Raw genomic sequence first — 15,337 nt, 5'->3', positions numbered from 1 at the left:
GTGTTGTAAAATTTATGCCTGTATATGTCCATGATTTTCCTTCGATGAATCAAGCTAACTCTGCATATTCAATTCTGTTTTTCGAAGGAATAACTTGATAACATACTTGAAAAGATACTTAATAACTTAAAATATACCGTACTTAATGACATAAAGAATTTTAAGTAAAGAAAAAGTGGAAAGTATGTGGCTGATTTCGGAACGCGTTTCATTTGTTGTGTAAAATTAAATCAAGAATGGCCGGGAAGATGGCGGCGGCAGAGTTAAAACATGATAATGTTTCGTGCTATGAAACTGTGAAAAAAAATGTATCGATAATAACATTACACAGGGAAATAGAATGTTATCAATTTAGATTGTTAGACTTATTTTACTACTTAACTTCTGTCAGTTTTTTTTTCATCGATATAGCAACAGGTGAACAAAGAATGAATGTTTACTCCGTATTCCTTGTAATGAAATGCTTTTCTTTGTATGAAAAATAGTACAATTTATTAAAGAACATATTTCAATAGATATAAAGGATAATTATTGAATCAATGTATGTTTAATACGGTCTCTATATTTAAACCTGAATATTACAATTGCAATTAATTTAGTACATATTCATTGTATTTGTATATACTTTTTAATGACATAATTATAACAATGTAAGATAAAAATTACATCTTAAAATTATCTATAAGTTCTATATATTTCTTTTATACTTGGGGTATAGTATATAATGAGTATAAGCTTGGACTGAATGATCTTTCATAAAATCATTTATATTACATGATAACTAAAATTTTTTTAATTTTTACTTAAGTGAAAAATATATACATTTGAAACATAAAAATGAAGTTGTGTTTTTTGAAACAATAAAATAAAAGTGATAGAAGATATGTTTAATCTTTTAATATACACATAAAAAGTATACAATAGTTACCATGAAACAAAATTTTTGTTATAGATAGTATTGTATTTTTGGAATACTTTTTACAAGGGGAGTTTGTTTGGGGATGCTTTGCTTTGAGCTTTACAATTTTACCTGCAGGTGTTATTCAAATATTTAGTCTGAGATGGTATCACAGCGATGGTTCCATTAAGAACATACATTGGTTATTACATTTTTTATTCTTGGGAGTATTACACAGGTATTGTGTTAAGTTTGTTTTTACCAGCCAGCAGTTAGTTGTGTTTTTTCTGATAGGGTGAATTATTTTATTTTTAGGTATTTAATTTTACTTTACTCCACAATATATTCATTAAGGAACAAACGATTTGTGAAGGATAAAAATTGGGTATATAGACAGGAAAGTGATATATGTATGTTGCATTTATTTGAATCATTTATGGGGGCTGCTCCACAATTAATATTGCAACTGTATATCATGGCAGTATTACGTTATACACCATTATGGACAAGTAAGAACAAATAAAACAGTTATCTTAATCCAAAAAATTTAAAAACTGTTAATTCTATGGCAGAGATTATTATTGCTTAAATTGTATTAAAAAGAATTAAATATAACTTTTAGATTTATTATGCTTTTGTTTCTACTGTTACTCTTAAATATCTTGAGATATTATATGGGTAAATAGGAAAAAAGTTTAAAATCATGTTCATAAACTTTGTTAATTTCATCGAGCAATGATCTAGGAACATTTTGCATGTATTGTTTAACTAAAGTAGTGGTTGTAACTCCGCGTGGATTTATATTTTTCAAGTCATTTTTTTCATACAGGTATTCATTTAAACCTAATTCTTGTATTAAGAACTTTTGATCTCTATCAAAAGTATCAAATTTTAAAATGTAATTATACTGAATTAAACAAGGTTCACAAGTATCGATAAATGGTGCCCAATGTTCATCAAAATATTTTTCTTCCACTATAAATCGAAGAAATTCAGTAAACGTGGGTTCTAATTTTGTTTCATTTGGTTTCCTATAGCGATGGTATTTGTGTGCTATATGACGTCCAAATCTTTTATAATAATAATCTCTTCCTTCTATATGTTCTAATTTATCCCTATATGCAGATACTAAACGTTCAAATGGATGACGCACTATTAGAAATTTCGTTGTTGTATTTAACTTCTGCAACAAGAATGTTTGGCATTCAAATATTTGTATATTATATTTTGTTACTTTGTAGTCTTTATATATTACATACTTGATACACTTTTTTAACATCTCGATCACGTGGAAATGCTTTCCTAACAATAGTATTAATCTGCAAAATATTTTTGCGAATCAATTCCATAGCTGATTCTGTTAATACACCTCCAAGTGTAGCAAAGTGCTTCATCCAAGTAGAACTTGCTGCTTTATATATAGGACACCATGATAATCCATGTGTTCTGTAGAATATAAATTCAATAAATTTACACTTTACAATGCAATAGACGCAGTAAATTATGTGATACTCACGTATCAATAATCATATTCGATAATACATTGTCTAAGTTTGAGCTTGTTCTACCAATGATTTTACAATATTGTTCTAATTCATTTTTTCTAGATTTTAATTCCATTCTTATATTCCTCATCTCTTCTATTGAAAACAGGGCTATAGTAGATTTATTGCTTATTAGATTACTATGCTTATAATTTTCATTGCTGATATAATTTGCAATTTTTACATGTTTGCTTGCATGTAAATATGAATTACATAGCAAACTTAATAATAATATAAACAACATAAATATTATAACAAATATCATAACTAACTTTAATAGTATAAGTTGTCTCTGTAGAAAAATAGTTCATGTATAATATAAACGGCTTATTATTTTAATACTTATATTAAATAGATAATAGTACTTACTTGTAGTCCTGAGAACATGTTAGTAAAAACATACATATATTTCACTTTCAAATAATATAAATGCGCTATTATTGTTTAAAATAATAATACTTTTGAGACACAGAGGTATTAGAATTTAAAGAACTTGAAGAGAAACTAATATTGTATGGCTGCATATCTTCACATCCTTTGACCCGCCCCCATAGATAACAAAGGCAGTGGCATAGATATAATTGTCAGTATTCTATCTTCTTGTAGACTCTAAGATGTTTCATTATTAGAAACCAATTACACAGTTACTATCTAAGCATTCTATTTGGAAACTTACAGCACTGAAACTTTAAAAATAATGTTCTCTTCTCCCAGTAGGGTGGGTGTTTGTAGTGCTAAAAATAATATAACCGCCACTGTCACTGTCACTGACTAAAAGTTTTGAGCAAATACAAATGGCAATTATCTTAAAAATAAAAAAAATTAACAATGTTTAATACATTTTAAAATAAATAATTAAATAGGTTTATCCGCTGTAGTCTCCTTTTGTTCATTGAGCTGGGCTATAAGTACATATACAAAAGCAATGCACAAAATAAATCCTGATCATAATGAAGCAACATGGATAGTACTGACTCTTCAAGGTCTTTGGCGAGCTGGAATGCTGATATCCCGAATAGCTGTTTTGGTTTTAACAGTAATTTGTTTAAAAGAATGGTCTTTATTGTTTCTTGGTAAGTATGAGAGCGAACTAGCAAGATTGCTCAAAATAAACTCATGTCTTTCACGTAGTTCGTGTTCCACTCTGAATGTTACAGGATTCCACTGGCTTTTTATGACCATTTGGGTACTTCTCCAAAACACAGACTTTTGCCCAACCGTATGGGAAGAGCGTATTTATAATTGTATTATAGGATTTATTTATTGCTTCGATTTTTTTAATTTACGCGTAGGCAAATCTCGGTATAGAGTATTCGTGTTTTACTCTGTCATTGTAATAGAAAACATAGTCTTTTTAATCGTGTTTGTATTATGTTTTAAAGATGCGATAAAAGCTGAAGAAATAGCGATAATGACAGGTTTAATAATTGGAGGAATGATTATCGGCTTGACGAGCATGTTGTTCTACTATGGAAAATTTCACCCATCAAAAATCGGAGGTATATCTAAAGCTACCGATGAAAGCTCTAAGACCGTAACCAACAAAGCTGTCACCCCTAGATCTTTCAAACAGTATTATCCCAATTCATTCGCGTCGTCCTCCTGTTCTATTGATCATTCTCCAAGGGCTACTTCCGAGGAAATCACCACGGATAAACAATACTTATTAACTAATATCGTACAAAATTCGGAATGCACGGAAAATGGTATTATCAACCAAATCTGTCAAATTGAAAACGAACCAGCAACAACTGCTATTTGCCTTATTTCGGAGTGCGAGTCGGCGCACAACATTTCGAAAGACGAAAATATGTCGTCGAGCGGCCTACAAAAAAACACATTTTCCGTAACTGGTGACAATACGTGCGAATACCTTGAAATTCAAAACGATTGTAACGATTCCAATGAGAAAGATATTCATCGCCAGAAACGCAGAGGTATTTGTTTGCCAACGACTCATGGATTAGATATCGACAAAGATGTTTCAACAAAAGATCCAAATTCTTGTCTTCCATTGCAAAAGAGACGAGGTATCTGTTTCTCAAATCAGCTTATCCTTGAAATGGAGAACGATGTTCAGGAAAAGGTTGTGACCAATAGAAATTTGGTACCGGACGTAAGTACGAAACGCGACAAATTAGAAGAATGTTCTCGTGGTAATATTTGCGAGGATATTAACAGTATTACATTGTTAAGAGAGAGATTGGAAACTCCAACGATTTTTAACGATACTTGCGAGAAAATTGCAACGGAGGAAACAGAAAAATTGACGAAGGAGTTGCAGCAGAGGGATGAAACGATGAGTTGTGTTACGTCGATTCACGACTATGAGAATGTTTGTCCTCTTGGTGTGGCTAGACCACCGTGGTGCATTCGTAGTTGGAAAGGATATACGGATATAGAAACTTACATCCATGACGATAGCGTTGTCAGAGATAGAAGAAGAGATACTTTAACAAGTACAACTACCGGCACTACTTACAGTTCTGAGTTTTCCGACACGACTTGCGCGAGTTCGGTATTAAGAGGAATTCTGAAACAAGACGATTATCTCGACACGCTTACATATGATTTGATAGATTCTCGAGAGTTAAAAACGACATACAATGAAGATATTTCTACGAAAAGAATTTCCGACATTGACGAACAAAACCCCACTCTGTATATCGCGAAGCCGGTGGTAATAGATGATAAAGGTGGAATGTTCGCATTGGATACCATTTTGGAGGAACATGATGAAATTACCACGAAAGAAAAATTTGAATATAGCCAACCCGGTCCCGGTGATTCGGTTAGTACGTTAGTTAGTACGATAGATCAAATCAGGAAATATACTGCGGAAAATTCTCCTAGGCACGTCTATCATACCACGGGTAGTCAATGGGAAGACTTTGATCCGAAAAATTTGATAAAGAAGGCACAGCTGACGAAAGCGTTGTTTAAAAATGATTCCGCTACGTGTAACAGAAATTACATTAATTGCTTGGACGAATCAGAATCGATTGTTCGAGGTAAATGCGAAATAGATACTATCAAAGATTTAGTTAAATACTGTACGATAGAATCGATTAAGAAGACGCCTTTGATAGATGCTATACTTTCCGATTCACCTATTTTAGGAAATAAAGCGAAGCTGCAAAAACAAGCTTCTATCGCACGTCAAAAGGATGAATCCGATTCAAAGGAGAACGATTTATACGTTGAAATGAGTCCATTGGTACCTGTTGAAAATGTTAAGGTTGTACATAATAATTTATCCGAGACAGTATCCTCTAATATCATGAATATGAATTCTACGGATGTTACGCGGGCAGCCACCATGCCAAATATTTGCATGCAATCGGCAAAGTCGGCAAATTCTAATAATAATGAAGAAAAATTAGAACCGTCTGACGATAAACGTAAAAAACCGATTAATTATCCGAAACGAAAATTTTCTCTGTTAAAAGAAAAATTTGAATCCAAGTCGCAATTAGTTTACGTTGTTACACCGAATAATGCTATTAAAATTGGACAATCCGCTGCCTCTTCGGAATTAGATGTATCGAAAAAAAATGTCTCGGTAATTTTAAAAAAGTCATCCGATTGTACAAGGTACGACAAAGAAAATTTAGCTCCTATCGCATCGTTTAAAGTAAGTCACGAAAAGAATACCTCGAACGATAGGTGTCATTCAAATCGAGATAATATCGATCTTATTTACGAAAACGATAAGTCTTTGTGCGGTAGCGATTTAAATTTGAAAGAAAGAAGACATATATTTTTGGAGCAAGTTTTATCGCCGCCGAAATTATTAACATGGAATAAAAGAAAGTCTTTCAGTGGATCTACTGTGAAAAAACCTGCATAAGATTAGTTACATAGAATAAATAACATTTTTAATAGTTCCAAAATAAGATTGCGATAGTGATTTAATACGATTAATGTACTTAATTGTTGTTCGTTAGGATAAACGTTTTTACAAGAGTGATACTTAATTTTATTTCATAGAATATGTCATTTTCCCTTACTCGCGCGATTAATTTTAATCGATCGAAGTAAAGGAGGAAATAAGAATAATGTATATACATATAATTCAGAAATCGAATTTAATTTACGCAATACATGAAAATGTTTTTAAGGTTTACAAGTCGACTGAACGATGTAAAGTAATGCACATTAATATTTTCATAAAATTGGAATAAGTTACTCTTCGGAGTAACATCATTTTCACATGTAAGGAAAAAACAGTTATATTTTCTATACATTTTATTAAGTACATAAACCAACTGTATCATTGCCAAGTACAATATTACATTTTACAATATTGTAAATCTGCAATAATTATACATATGAAAATTATTTTTATATACAGCAATGTTATGTATAATAAAAGATTTTTTACATAGTGATATTTATTTTAAATGGCACCGAAGAACATTACACGTTATTGTAATACGTAGAGAAATCGCAATGAACACCCAAATGAACATCATAAAATTAATATTCGAAGAATTCTATACGCGTAACGATACGTATAGTAAAAAAGATGACTATTCTTAATATGAGGTGGTATATATTATATAACATATACATTTCCTTATTGAAATTTCTAAGGTACGCATTTCTAAACATAATTTGATCTGTTATTACACTATAAAATATCTAATTCTCAACATATCTAGTCTAATACTTGATTACTAATCACACCTTCTCAATTAAACTTTTCATAGAAGTGAGTATTATAAAAAGTGTCATTGAATAATATTAAAAATTATAATAAAATACATAAGACATGTATAAATAATGAAAAAAATGATTACTTAGGTACTTTTACTTAATAAATTGAGAAAAGATGAACAGTTGAAATTCAAAAACTAGTCAGTCTTTCGCATCGAAAATGTTTTACATATTTCGATATTCTTTATTACGTTTGTGTGATATGTTCTGTAATAATCCGTAGTTAAGAAAATTTTATTGAAATACGTGTGTGTTACTTTTATGCAATATTTGTTGAACACAATACTTTATAGAAGAGTTACGACTTTGCAAAACGAGATGAAGTTAATAGTATTTGGAATACTTTCGTAGACACATAGGGATTACATGTAATTATTGGATTATCCTGAAACTTGCTGTAGTTTTTAAACTGTTCACTTTGAATGACCGTAATGTTACTGAAATCTCTTTGAAATGACTTTGAAAAGACTTTGAAACGATCAATTATAAAACAGGAATAGCAATTATAAAACAAGTTTAGTGACTCTCTGTGACCTACAAATGATCTTGAACCTGATAATTAAAGACTACGGGAAACTTTTAAGATAATCCAATACTTTGATAGTCGGAATTTTATTTTCAAATTAGGGTACTTTGCCCGTTACTCGCGTTTTCGTCATATTTTCTAATCCATTGAATATGACAAATGAGCGGTAAACTACGTAAATTATTACATATACGTGTTCCAAGAGAAATTTTCCGTAATTCTTGTGCAACCTGATGTAGAGACTTACCTTTTGTTTCGGGAATGAATAAAAAAACATAAAATATTGTAACGAGGCACATGAAACTATAAAACAAATAGGATCCGGCTAATGTCAATGATCCTGAAAGAAGAACAATTATATGCATAAGTTGGATAAGAAATATTGTTTATTACATATTGTTTAAAATATATGAAAGAGAAAAGTTGGAGGAAACTTACTGATCATAGCACTGACGGATTCCGTGGCAATAATATGTGTTATCCACATTACCATAGAAACGGAACTAATACATTTCCCCCGTATAGCTGCAGGAAATACTTCTGTAAGATTTAAAAGTGGTACTGGTCCAAGTCCTAAAGCATATGCTGCTTCATATACAAGTAATGTTATTACTGCTAAAATACGTAAACCACCTGTTAGACCTTCAGAAACAGCAATATTCTGTGTCTGCAATAAAATAAAAACAATTCTATTGAATTCTTTTAATGATCGTAAATATACCAGATAAAAGAAATATACTTCGCAAGATGCTTTAATTTGCGTCCAGGTTTCCGGGCTGGGTGGGACTATAGCTAATGGAGTCGGCAATAAAGGGAACGGTGGTGGTGATCCAGTAGGTAAAATCGAATGAATTTTAACTTCTTCGTTATGATGATTCTTGCAATGGTTATTTACAACATCTAAATTGTCGTCGCCCCTGTCTATCGTAGCAAGTAAAGACAATAATGATATTGTTGTCATACAAATAGTTGCCGATGTAATTAGAGCTGTTCGACGTCCACATCTTTCTACTATAACCAGAGATAACATCGTACTAAATACCTTCACGATGCCAAGGGATATTAAAGCTGTGACTTCTGCAACGTCTGTGAAACGAATAAAGCAAGAAATGTTCATGTAAAAATAAACAAAAAAAGATAGAAAAAAGAATATATGATTACGATACTTACTAGAGCAAATGCCTAATAATGCAAACAATCTTGGTGCATAATGCAAAACTTGTCGTTTTCCAGTACCTTGTTGCAATATCAGTAAGAAAGCCATGATCGTTAAAGTCTCAAAAATCGTATACCAAGCTTTTTTGGACGGTGTCTTCGAAACGTTTGCCATTCTTTTATAAAGTAAGAATGGGGGAGATCGTTGAAGAAATATAATGGTTACTATACATGCAGCTAAAGCAGGAACAGCTGTTATACCAATGGAAAATCGCCACTGATAGTCTATATTTTTTATAGCAGCAGCAATGACTGAAACCAAGAATCCAGTAGCTGTGCCCAAGTGATATAACATTATATTATATCCGCGTTTATTTGGCTCGGATACTTCTGCCATATATATGCAGTGAGCTATTGCTGAAACAGATCCAGAATATCCACAAATTATCCGAGCGACAAGTAACAAGATATAATGATTTGCCAAAGCTGATAATGTGGCGCCAAAAGTTAGAAAAACGAGCGTTGATATCATTGTCCAACGTCGACCGAATGAATCGATTAGCAAACCTATAAAGTATTGTGTCGTTAGTACTATCCATTTTATTATTTTTTATATTTCTATATTTTTTAGAAATTTATTTACACTTACCACCCGTTGAACCACCAACAAGAGCTCCAATGAACCAAATACTAATAACAAAATCCTTTTCAAAGCAATTCAAATTGAATTCATGTTTTATCAAAGGAGCTATAGGTTTTGCAATACCCATATCACTTCCAAAAGCAATACCTGCAAAAATTGCTACCATGGAAACAAAAATATTTTTATTTCCTGATGTCAATGGTGTTAAGTTGTCGTTTGGTTTAGGAAGTGGTTTCCTTAAATTTTTCGGTGGTAAACATTGATAATCATTTGGGACTTTACTTATAGATGTTTCGGTAGTTTTATTTGCACTGTTTAACAGTATTGTAGTATCTTCTTCGTCTGACATTTTTCTTCAATATATGTAGTATTAAGTACATAAAAATCACATTAAGGAGATTACCTCTACATCCTAAAACATGAACTTTATCTTTATCAATTTAAAGAAGTAAATTAATTACAATCAATGTTGCTGATATTGCTGGCAATCTTCGAATAAATGTAAATTTGTAAGAAAATCCAAGTTCCAATTTTTCAGGAACATTTACATGTATTCACGCGATCGACAGCATACTAAGTAAAATAATTTTAATACGGTACTTACCGTTTGCAGAAAACGAAAGTAGAAAAAAATTTTACTGTTTACTTTCGTTGATTTGACATTTGCACTTTGGATTTGTAGATGCAAGAATTGACAGTTCTCATGACGTTTAGATATGGAGCGCCATCTTACAAGATGTTCGAAACAAAAAGATTCAGCTATGCGCAAAAGCAAGACACAGCCTTACTAAAGAAAGGTAAATACGAACAGATATATAGAATCGAGAGAAAATTTCCATTTGTTTTCGCTCGAAATTATCGAGATATTTATATAGAAAGCGAGAAGAATGATAAAATGAAAGAATTGTTAAGAATCTATGATCGAATAAAGTGGTTCATGAGTGATTTGAGTTCTTCAATTTTCTTGTGGATGTCGCTGTTTGTGTCTTTACGTGTGGCTCCACCCTTGGCGTACATCGCGCGCTGTACGAGCGACGCTGCTAGTTGTCTATTGGACTCGAGTTGTTCAAAGTATATTTTAGAAAGTCAAGATTCACTTTGTCGCGAATCCTCCCTTCAAATATTACCATATATGCTCTTTTATCAATGAATAGCTACATTATTTGTTACATGCTATGAACCACTGATATTTCATATAATTTATGCCAAGGCGGAGATGTGCGCTCCGTAGGTGTGTAATATGGTTCAATTTGAAGACTTCCTCGATCCTCGATCAGGGGTATATGGAGATCGCTCGTGAAATCTATATTCGGAAGAGTAGTAGTGGGGTAAACGATTTATTAACATTAGAGACGAAATGAGAATGCTCACGCCTGTAGTTCTAATTACTTTACAGTACAGGTGCTGTAGTATGTGGCCAAGTGCTGAGTTTAACTAAAATTAACATATACAAGAACCTATAAAATTAGGGATCTGCCCTGTTTGGTCATAATTTAGCATATACAAGAACCTATGTATTTAAGCTTACAGTTAGGGATCTACCCTATTAACATCAGAGAGGAAATGAGAGTGCTCACGCCTGTAGTTCTAATTATCTCATAGTACAGGTGCTGCTCCATGCAACCAGGTGCTGAATTTAACTAAAATTAGCATATACAAGAACCTATAAAATTAGGGATATGTATTGTTTGGCCGTAATTTAGCATAGACAAGAACCTATTGAGTTCCATACTACAAAAACCTCCTCCAGACAGTCGCCTGGTGTTCGTCACCCTAGTCTGTGGAAAGAAGCGTCAACACTTGAGAGTGCCATAAATTAAGCCTTCCCCCGTATGATGTCATGGGCCAGCTGGCTCCGACGTTTTGTAACTGCGACGCCTGGTTTTTTCGAGTGTTATTTGTACAATCGTCGACGTAGGCGAATGTCGAAGTAGAACCACGCGAATTTAATATTTCCGATTCTACAGAACGTGCTATAAACGTAACTGCCTTGAATTCGCCTTTGGTATTTTCTTACAGCAATTCTTTCTCAAATATTGCGTTTTGTGATAATACAGGAAACATTTGGTTTTTTTGCACAAAAATCGGGACCCAAGTGTTGCGATAAGTGTGGAGATGTAGAAACGATTCTATTTCTCGAAATTGAGATCTTAGACGTGTCGAACGTAAGAAATGATAATGCTAGTGAAAGAGAAAGAAGGACTGAGAATCGAAGCGATCAACAAATAGGACTGCGATAAGCTAAGACCTTTAACTCAAAACTCAAACTTTTTTATTTTTGATTTGTTATAAATGAAAATATATAATCTCATATACAAGGTTGTTGTATTCGTCTTAACAAACACCATCATACGTTATATTGCTAGTGTACAAGCATATAGGACAGATCCTTAAGTTTAAGCTTAAATACATAGGATCTTGTATATACTAAATCGCGACCAAAGAGGCCAGATCCCTCATTTTATAGGTTCTTGTATATGCTAACTCTAGTTTCCTTCACTGCTTGGCCGTATGGTGCAGCACTAGCTCGGGAATAACCAGGATCATAAGCGAGAGCATTCTCATTTCCTCTCTGATTTATATGTTGCGGTCTGTGGTTTGCGGTATTTTGGATGTACGTTAAAATGGAAAACGTCAAAAAACTTTGATTAGATTTTAATGAAGTACTTTTGAATGACAATGCTAGAAAGTATGATGGTCGAATCAATATGAGAAAAAACGTTGTTAACTGTCTTTCCTTTTAAATAAATATTAATAAGCTATGTAAATTTTGTCATTGACAACTGATATGATATGATCATGGCGGAATCTACGAAGACAGAGGATGATAAAATTAAGTGTAACATTTTAATCATCGGAGCTGGAATGGCTGGATTGTCAGCTGCAAATCATTTACTGAAGAATCAAGAGACCGATTTTTTGATTGTCGAAGCACGAGGTCGCATAGGTGGGCGTATAATCGCTACCAAAATCGGTGAGTTTCTACTTAACCTATTTTAGAACTTTCTCAATCAATAAGTATTTCGATTCTCGGTCTTTACTTTTGATTTTAATCGATCCATTTACCTATCCTCTCAATATGATTGTTATATTATAATATGTGCCTGAATTTTTATTTTCTTATATTATGTATTTATAATATTCAATCATTGTTGCAATCATAGAAAATATAAATTGAAGATTGTACCATCAGATTTGTATTTTATACAAATTATTTTTTGATAAACACGCAAAAATAGATAAAGTACAAAAGTTATTAAGAGTTTGTTGACCTATGCATTTATACTTTGGTTAGGACTTTAATGGCACTGCCATTAAAAGATAGATTCTTGTTAAAAAATAAAACAAAAATATAAATTTGTATATATGTGTACATATGGATTTTAATTTCTAATGGAAATAATTATATAAAAACTTTTGAAATTTAAATACCCATACACTTTAATACAGGCAATGAAAAAGTAGAATTAGGAGCAAATTGGATCCATGGTGTCCTAGGGAATCCAATGTTTGAATTAGCTATGGCAAATGGATTAATAGATATAGTACGTGTACCAAGGCCTCACAAAGTTGTAGCTGCTATGGAAGATGGGAAACAATTGCCTTTTCCAGTTTTGCAAGAAATTTACGAAGCTTATGTATGTTTTTTAAGAAGATGCGAGGAATATTTCTTAAGTACTTATAGCCCCCCAGATGGAATAAACAATGTTGGAGCACATGTGTCATTAGAGGCTGAGATTTATTTATCAACCTTGCCATCTGAAGAAAGAAAAGTCAGACAGTTATTGTTTGATTGTTTACTCAAAAGAGAAACTTGTATTACTGGCTGTGATAGCATGGAAGATGTTGATTTGTTGGAAATGGGATCTTATGCTGAACTTCAAGGTGGAAATATTAGTCTTCCAAATGGATACAGTGCTATATTAGAACCAGTTTCAAAACACATACCAAAGAACACCATTCTAACTAAACATGTTGTCACTAAGATTAGGTAAACATAGCTTGAAATTGGTTTCTTTTCAATGTTAAATTTATGTTATGGATTCTCACATAAATATATTAATTATAGGTGGCAAAGAAACAAATGCATGAACAATGACAATTCTAATAGCTGTTCTAATACAAATTCACCTGTCGAAATACAATGTGAAAATGGAAAAACAATATTAGCTGATCATGTGATTTGTACATTGCCACTAGGAGTACTTAAGGAAAAAGCCAATGATATATTTGAACCACCTTTACCAAATGACAAACTTGAAGCCATAGATAGACTTTTATTTGGTTGTGTAGATAAAATATTTTTAGAATATGAAAGACCATTTTTAAATCCTGGTGTGTCAGAAATAATGCTCCTATGGGATGATAGAGGACTGTCAGAAGAAGAGAAGCAGGACATCAGCAAAACATGGTTCAGAAAGATCTATTCCTTTACGAAAATTTCGGAAACTTTATTACTGGGTTGGATATCAGGAAAAGCTGCTGAATACATGGAGAAATTAAATGGAGCGGAAGTAGCAGAAGTATGCACATCAATATTAAGGAGATTTCTTAACGATCCGTTTGTACCAGCACCAAAAAATTGTTTGTGCACCTCGTGGCATTCACAGCCATATACGCGTGGTTCCTACACCGCTATGGCTGTTGGTGCAAGTCAATTAGACATTAATTGTTTAGCTGAGCCTATACTACAAGAAGATGATCCTTCGAAAATAGTAATAGCATTTGCAGGTGAACATACGCATTCTTCGTTTTATAGTACGGTACACGGGGCGTATTTAACCGGTCGGACAGCTGCCCAAACACTTTTGGAGTCGAGAAAGAACGAAAAGAATTCATTGAGTCTCAGTTGCGAAGACACAAGTGATCTAAGTTCATGGATACAAGGAATTTCTCTAAATTAAATATTAAAAGTTGTTTTAAGAAAAGGTGCATCGGAAGTTATTCTCTATATCGAAATTTTCACACAATTGAGCACAATTTATTATCCTGGTACGAAGAATATTTTACACACACTGTCGAAATCGATGACAATTGTGATTTATAGATGTTTAGTATTAACGCGAAATCTTGTGAACTATTTTAATTTTGTAAATAATATAGCGAATTGTTTATATTATGTACATAACAACGCCTGTTTAAAATTTTAAGACTTTATAAATATGTATTTTGCGATTTGATCTACTATCATACTTTTCTTCTTAAATAATCGAAAAAGGGATGACAGTATGAAAATCGTATCACGAGAACATGCTTCATTTTATAGGGTCACCTAACATCAGCTATACAAATTTTATATAATTAATGCTATCATAAGTGCTTTTTATCCTTAATAAAAATTCAGACAATTCAGCGATCGCTAATCATTGCATTAAATAATGAATTGGTTTCTATCTATCTATGGATAAAACAAAGTGAATGTAACGTGATCTTACTTTGACAAAGAAATAAAATTAAACATCTATATTTGCATAGCATATTTAGTAATGTTTGTTATTATATCTATACATATATCTACGGCTATATATAGATGATAATGGAAAAAATATCAAAATTGTACAATTCCAAAATTGCCAGTTGTTTTATTGAATTTATTCTTATTTCTGCATTTTTATATATTGTTATTTGAAAGTATTATTATAAAGTGCATTTTATCTAGTCATATTACGTTATTATGCATTATAGTTTTTAAATATACAACAAAAATATCCTTTATCTTTTATATGTTTCTTTTTAATGCAAATAATGTATCAGCTTATAATAAAATCAATCAGTGATCCACAATACGAATCAGTCCTGCATATCCATTTTGCAAACAAGACAATAGAAATATGTAGGTGACCATAGATTAT

The 15,337-nt window shown here is 32.1% G+C and overlaps 4 protein-coding genes across 6 annotated transcripts; 2 read left to right on the top strand and 2 right to left on the bottom strand.

Annotated features, from left to right (window-relative positions):
- Nucleotides 1–26: 26 nt before the first annotated feature.
- On the top strand, nucleotides 27–6,555 carry LOC100749324. Of its 3 annotated transcripts, none has more exons than XM_012385884.3 (5): nucleotides 28–417; nucleotides 953–1,136; nucleotides 1,214–1,407; nucleotides 3,306–5,453; nucleotides 5,562–6,555. In XM_012385884.3, exons 1-5 carry the CDS (start codon nucleotides 237–239, stop codon nucleotides 6,290–6,292), a joined length of 3,438 nt encoding a protein of 1,145 aa, XP_012241307.1. In that variant the 5' UTR covers nucleotides 28–236; the 3' UTR covers nucleotides 6,293–6,555. The 3 variants fall into 3 exon arrangements, with proteins under 3 accessions (XP_012241305.1, XP_012241307.1, XP_012241306.1); XM_012385883.2 differs by having other exon boundaries at nucleotides 237–417; nucleotides 3,306–3,515; nucleotides 3,600–6,292; XM_012385882.3 differs by having other exon boundaries at nucleotides 27–417; nucleotides 3,306–6,555.
- On the bottom strand, nucleotides 1,301–3,312 carry LOC105680801 (carbohydrate sulfotransferase 9). Its single transcript, XM_012385887.3, has 5 exons — nucleotides 3,119–3,312; nucleotides 2,812–3,051; nucleotides 2,415–2,734; nucleotides 2,158–2,344; nucleotides 1,301–2,081 (listed from the first exon to the last, which is right to left on the bottom strand). Exons 2-5 carry the CDS (start codon nucleotides 2,845–2,847, stop codon nucleotides 1,569–1,571), a joined length of 1,056 nt encoding a protein of 351 aa, XP_012241310.1. The 5' UTR covers nucleotides 2,848–3,051; nucleotides 3,119–3,312; the 3' UTR covers nucleotides 1,301–1,568.
- A 120-nt stretch (nucleotides 6,556–6,675) lies between the features above and the next one.
- On the bottom strand, nucleotides 6,676–10,273 carry LOC100744931 (solute carrier family 2, facilitated glucose transporter member 10). Its single transcript, XM_003489646.4, has 6 exons — nucleotides 10,090–10,273; nucleotides 9,492–9,897; nucleotides 8,858–9,409; nucleotides 8,427–8,773; nucleotides 8,126–8,354; nucleotides 6,676–8,027 (listed from the first exon to the last, which is right to left on the bottom strand). The coding sequence occupies exons 2-6, from the start codon at nucleotides 9,832–9,834 to the stop codon at nucleotides 7,780–7,782; spliced, it is 1,719 nt and encodes a 572-aa protein (XP_003489694.1). The 5' UTR covers nucleotides 9,835–9,897; nucleotides 10,090–10,273; the 3' UTR covers nucleotides 6,676–7,779.
- A 1,680-nt stretch (nucleotides 10,274–11,953) lies between these two features.
- On the top strand, nucleotides 11,954–14,756 carry LOC100744690 (peroxisomal N(1)-acetyl-spermine/spermidine oxidase). The gene is made up of 3 exons (XM_003489644.4): nucleotides 11,954–12,459; nucleotides 12,936–13,476; nucleotides 13,555–14,756. The coding sequence occupies exons 1-3, from the start codon at nucleotides 12,279–12,281 to the stop codon at nucleotides 14,387–14,389; spliced, it is 1,557 nt and encodes a 518-aa protein (XP_003489692.1). The 5' UTR covers nucleotides 11,954–12,278; the 3' UTR covers nucleotides 14,390–14,756.
- Nucleotides 14,757–15,337: the final 581 nt, after the last annotated feature.

This window comes from Bombus impatiens, unplaced genomic scaffold (genome assembly GCF_000188095.3).
Source record: "Bombus impatiens unplaced genomic scaffold, BIMP_2.2 scf_0361, whole genome shotgun sequence".
Classification (NCBI taxonomy): domain Eukaryota; kingdom Metazoa; phylum Arthropoda; class Insecta; order Hymenoptera; family Apidae; genus Bombus; species Bombus impatiens.
The sequence above is the reverse complement of the archived record's forward strand: the minus strand, read 5'-3'. Positions and strand labels throughout refer to the sequence as shown.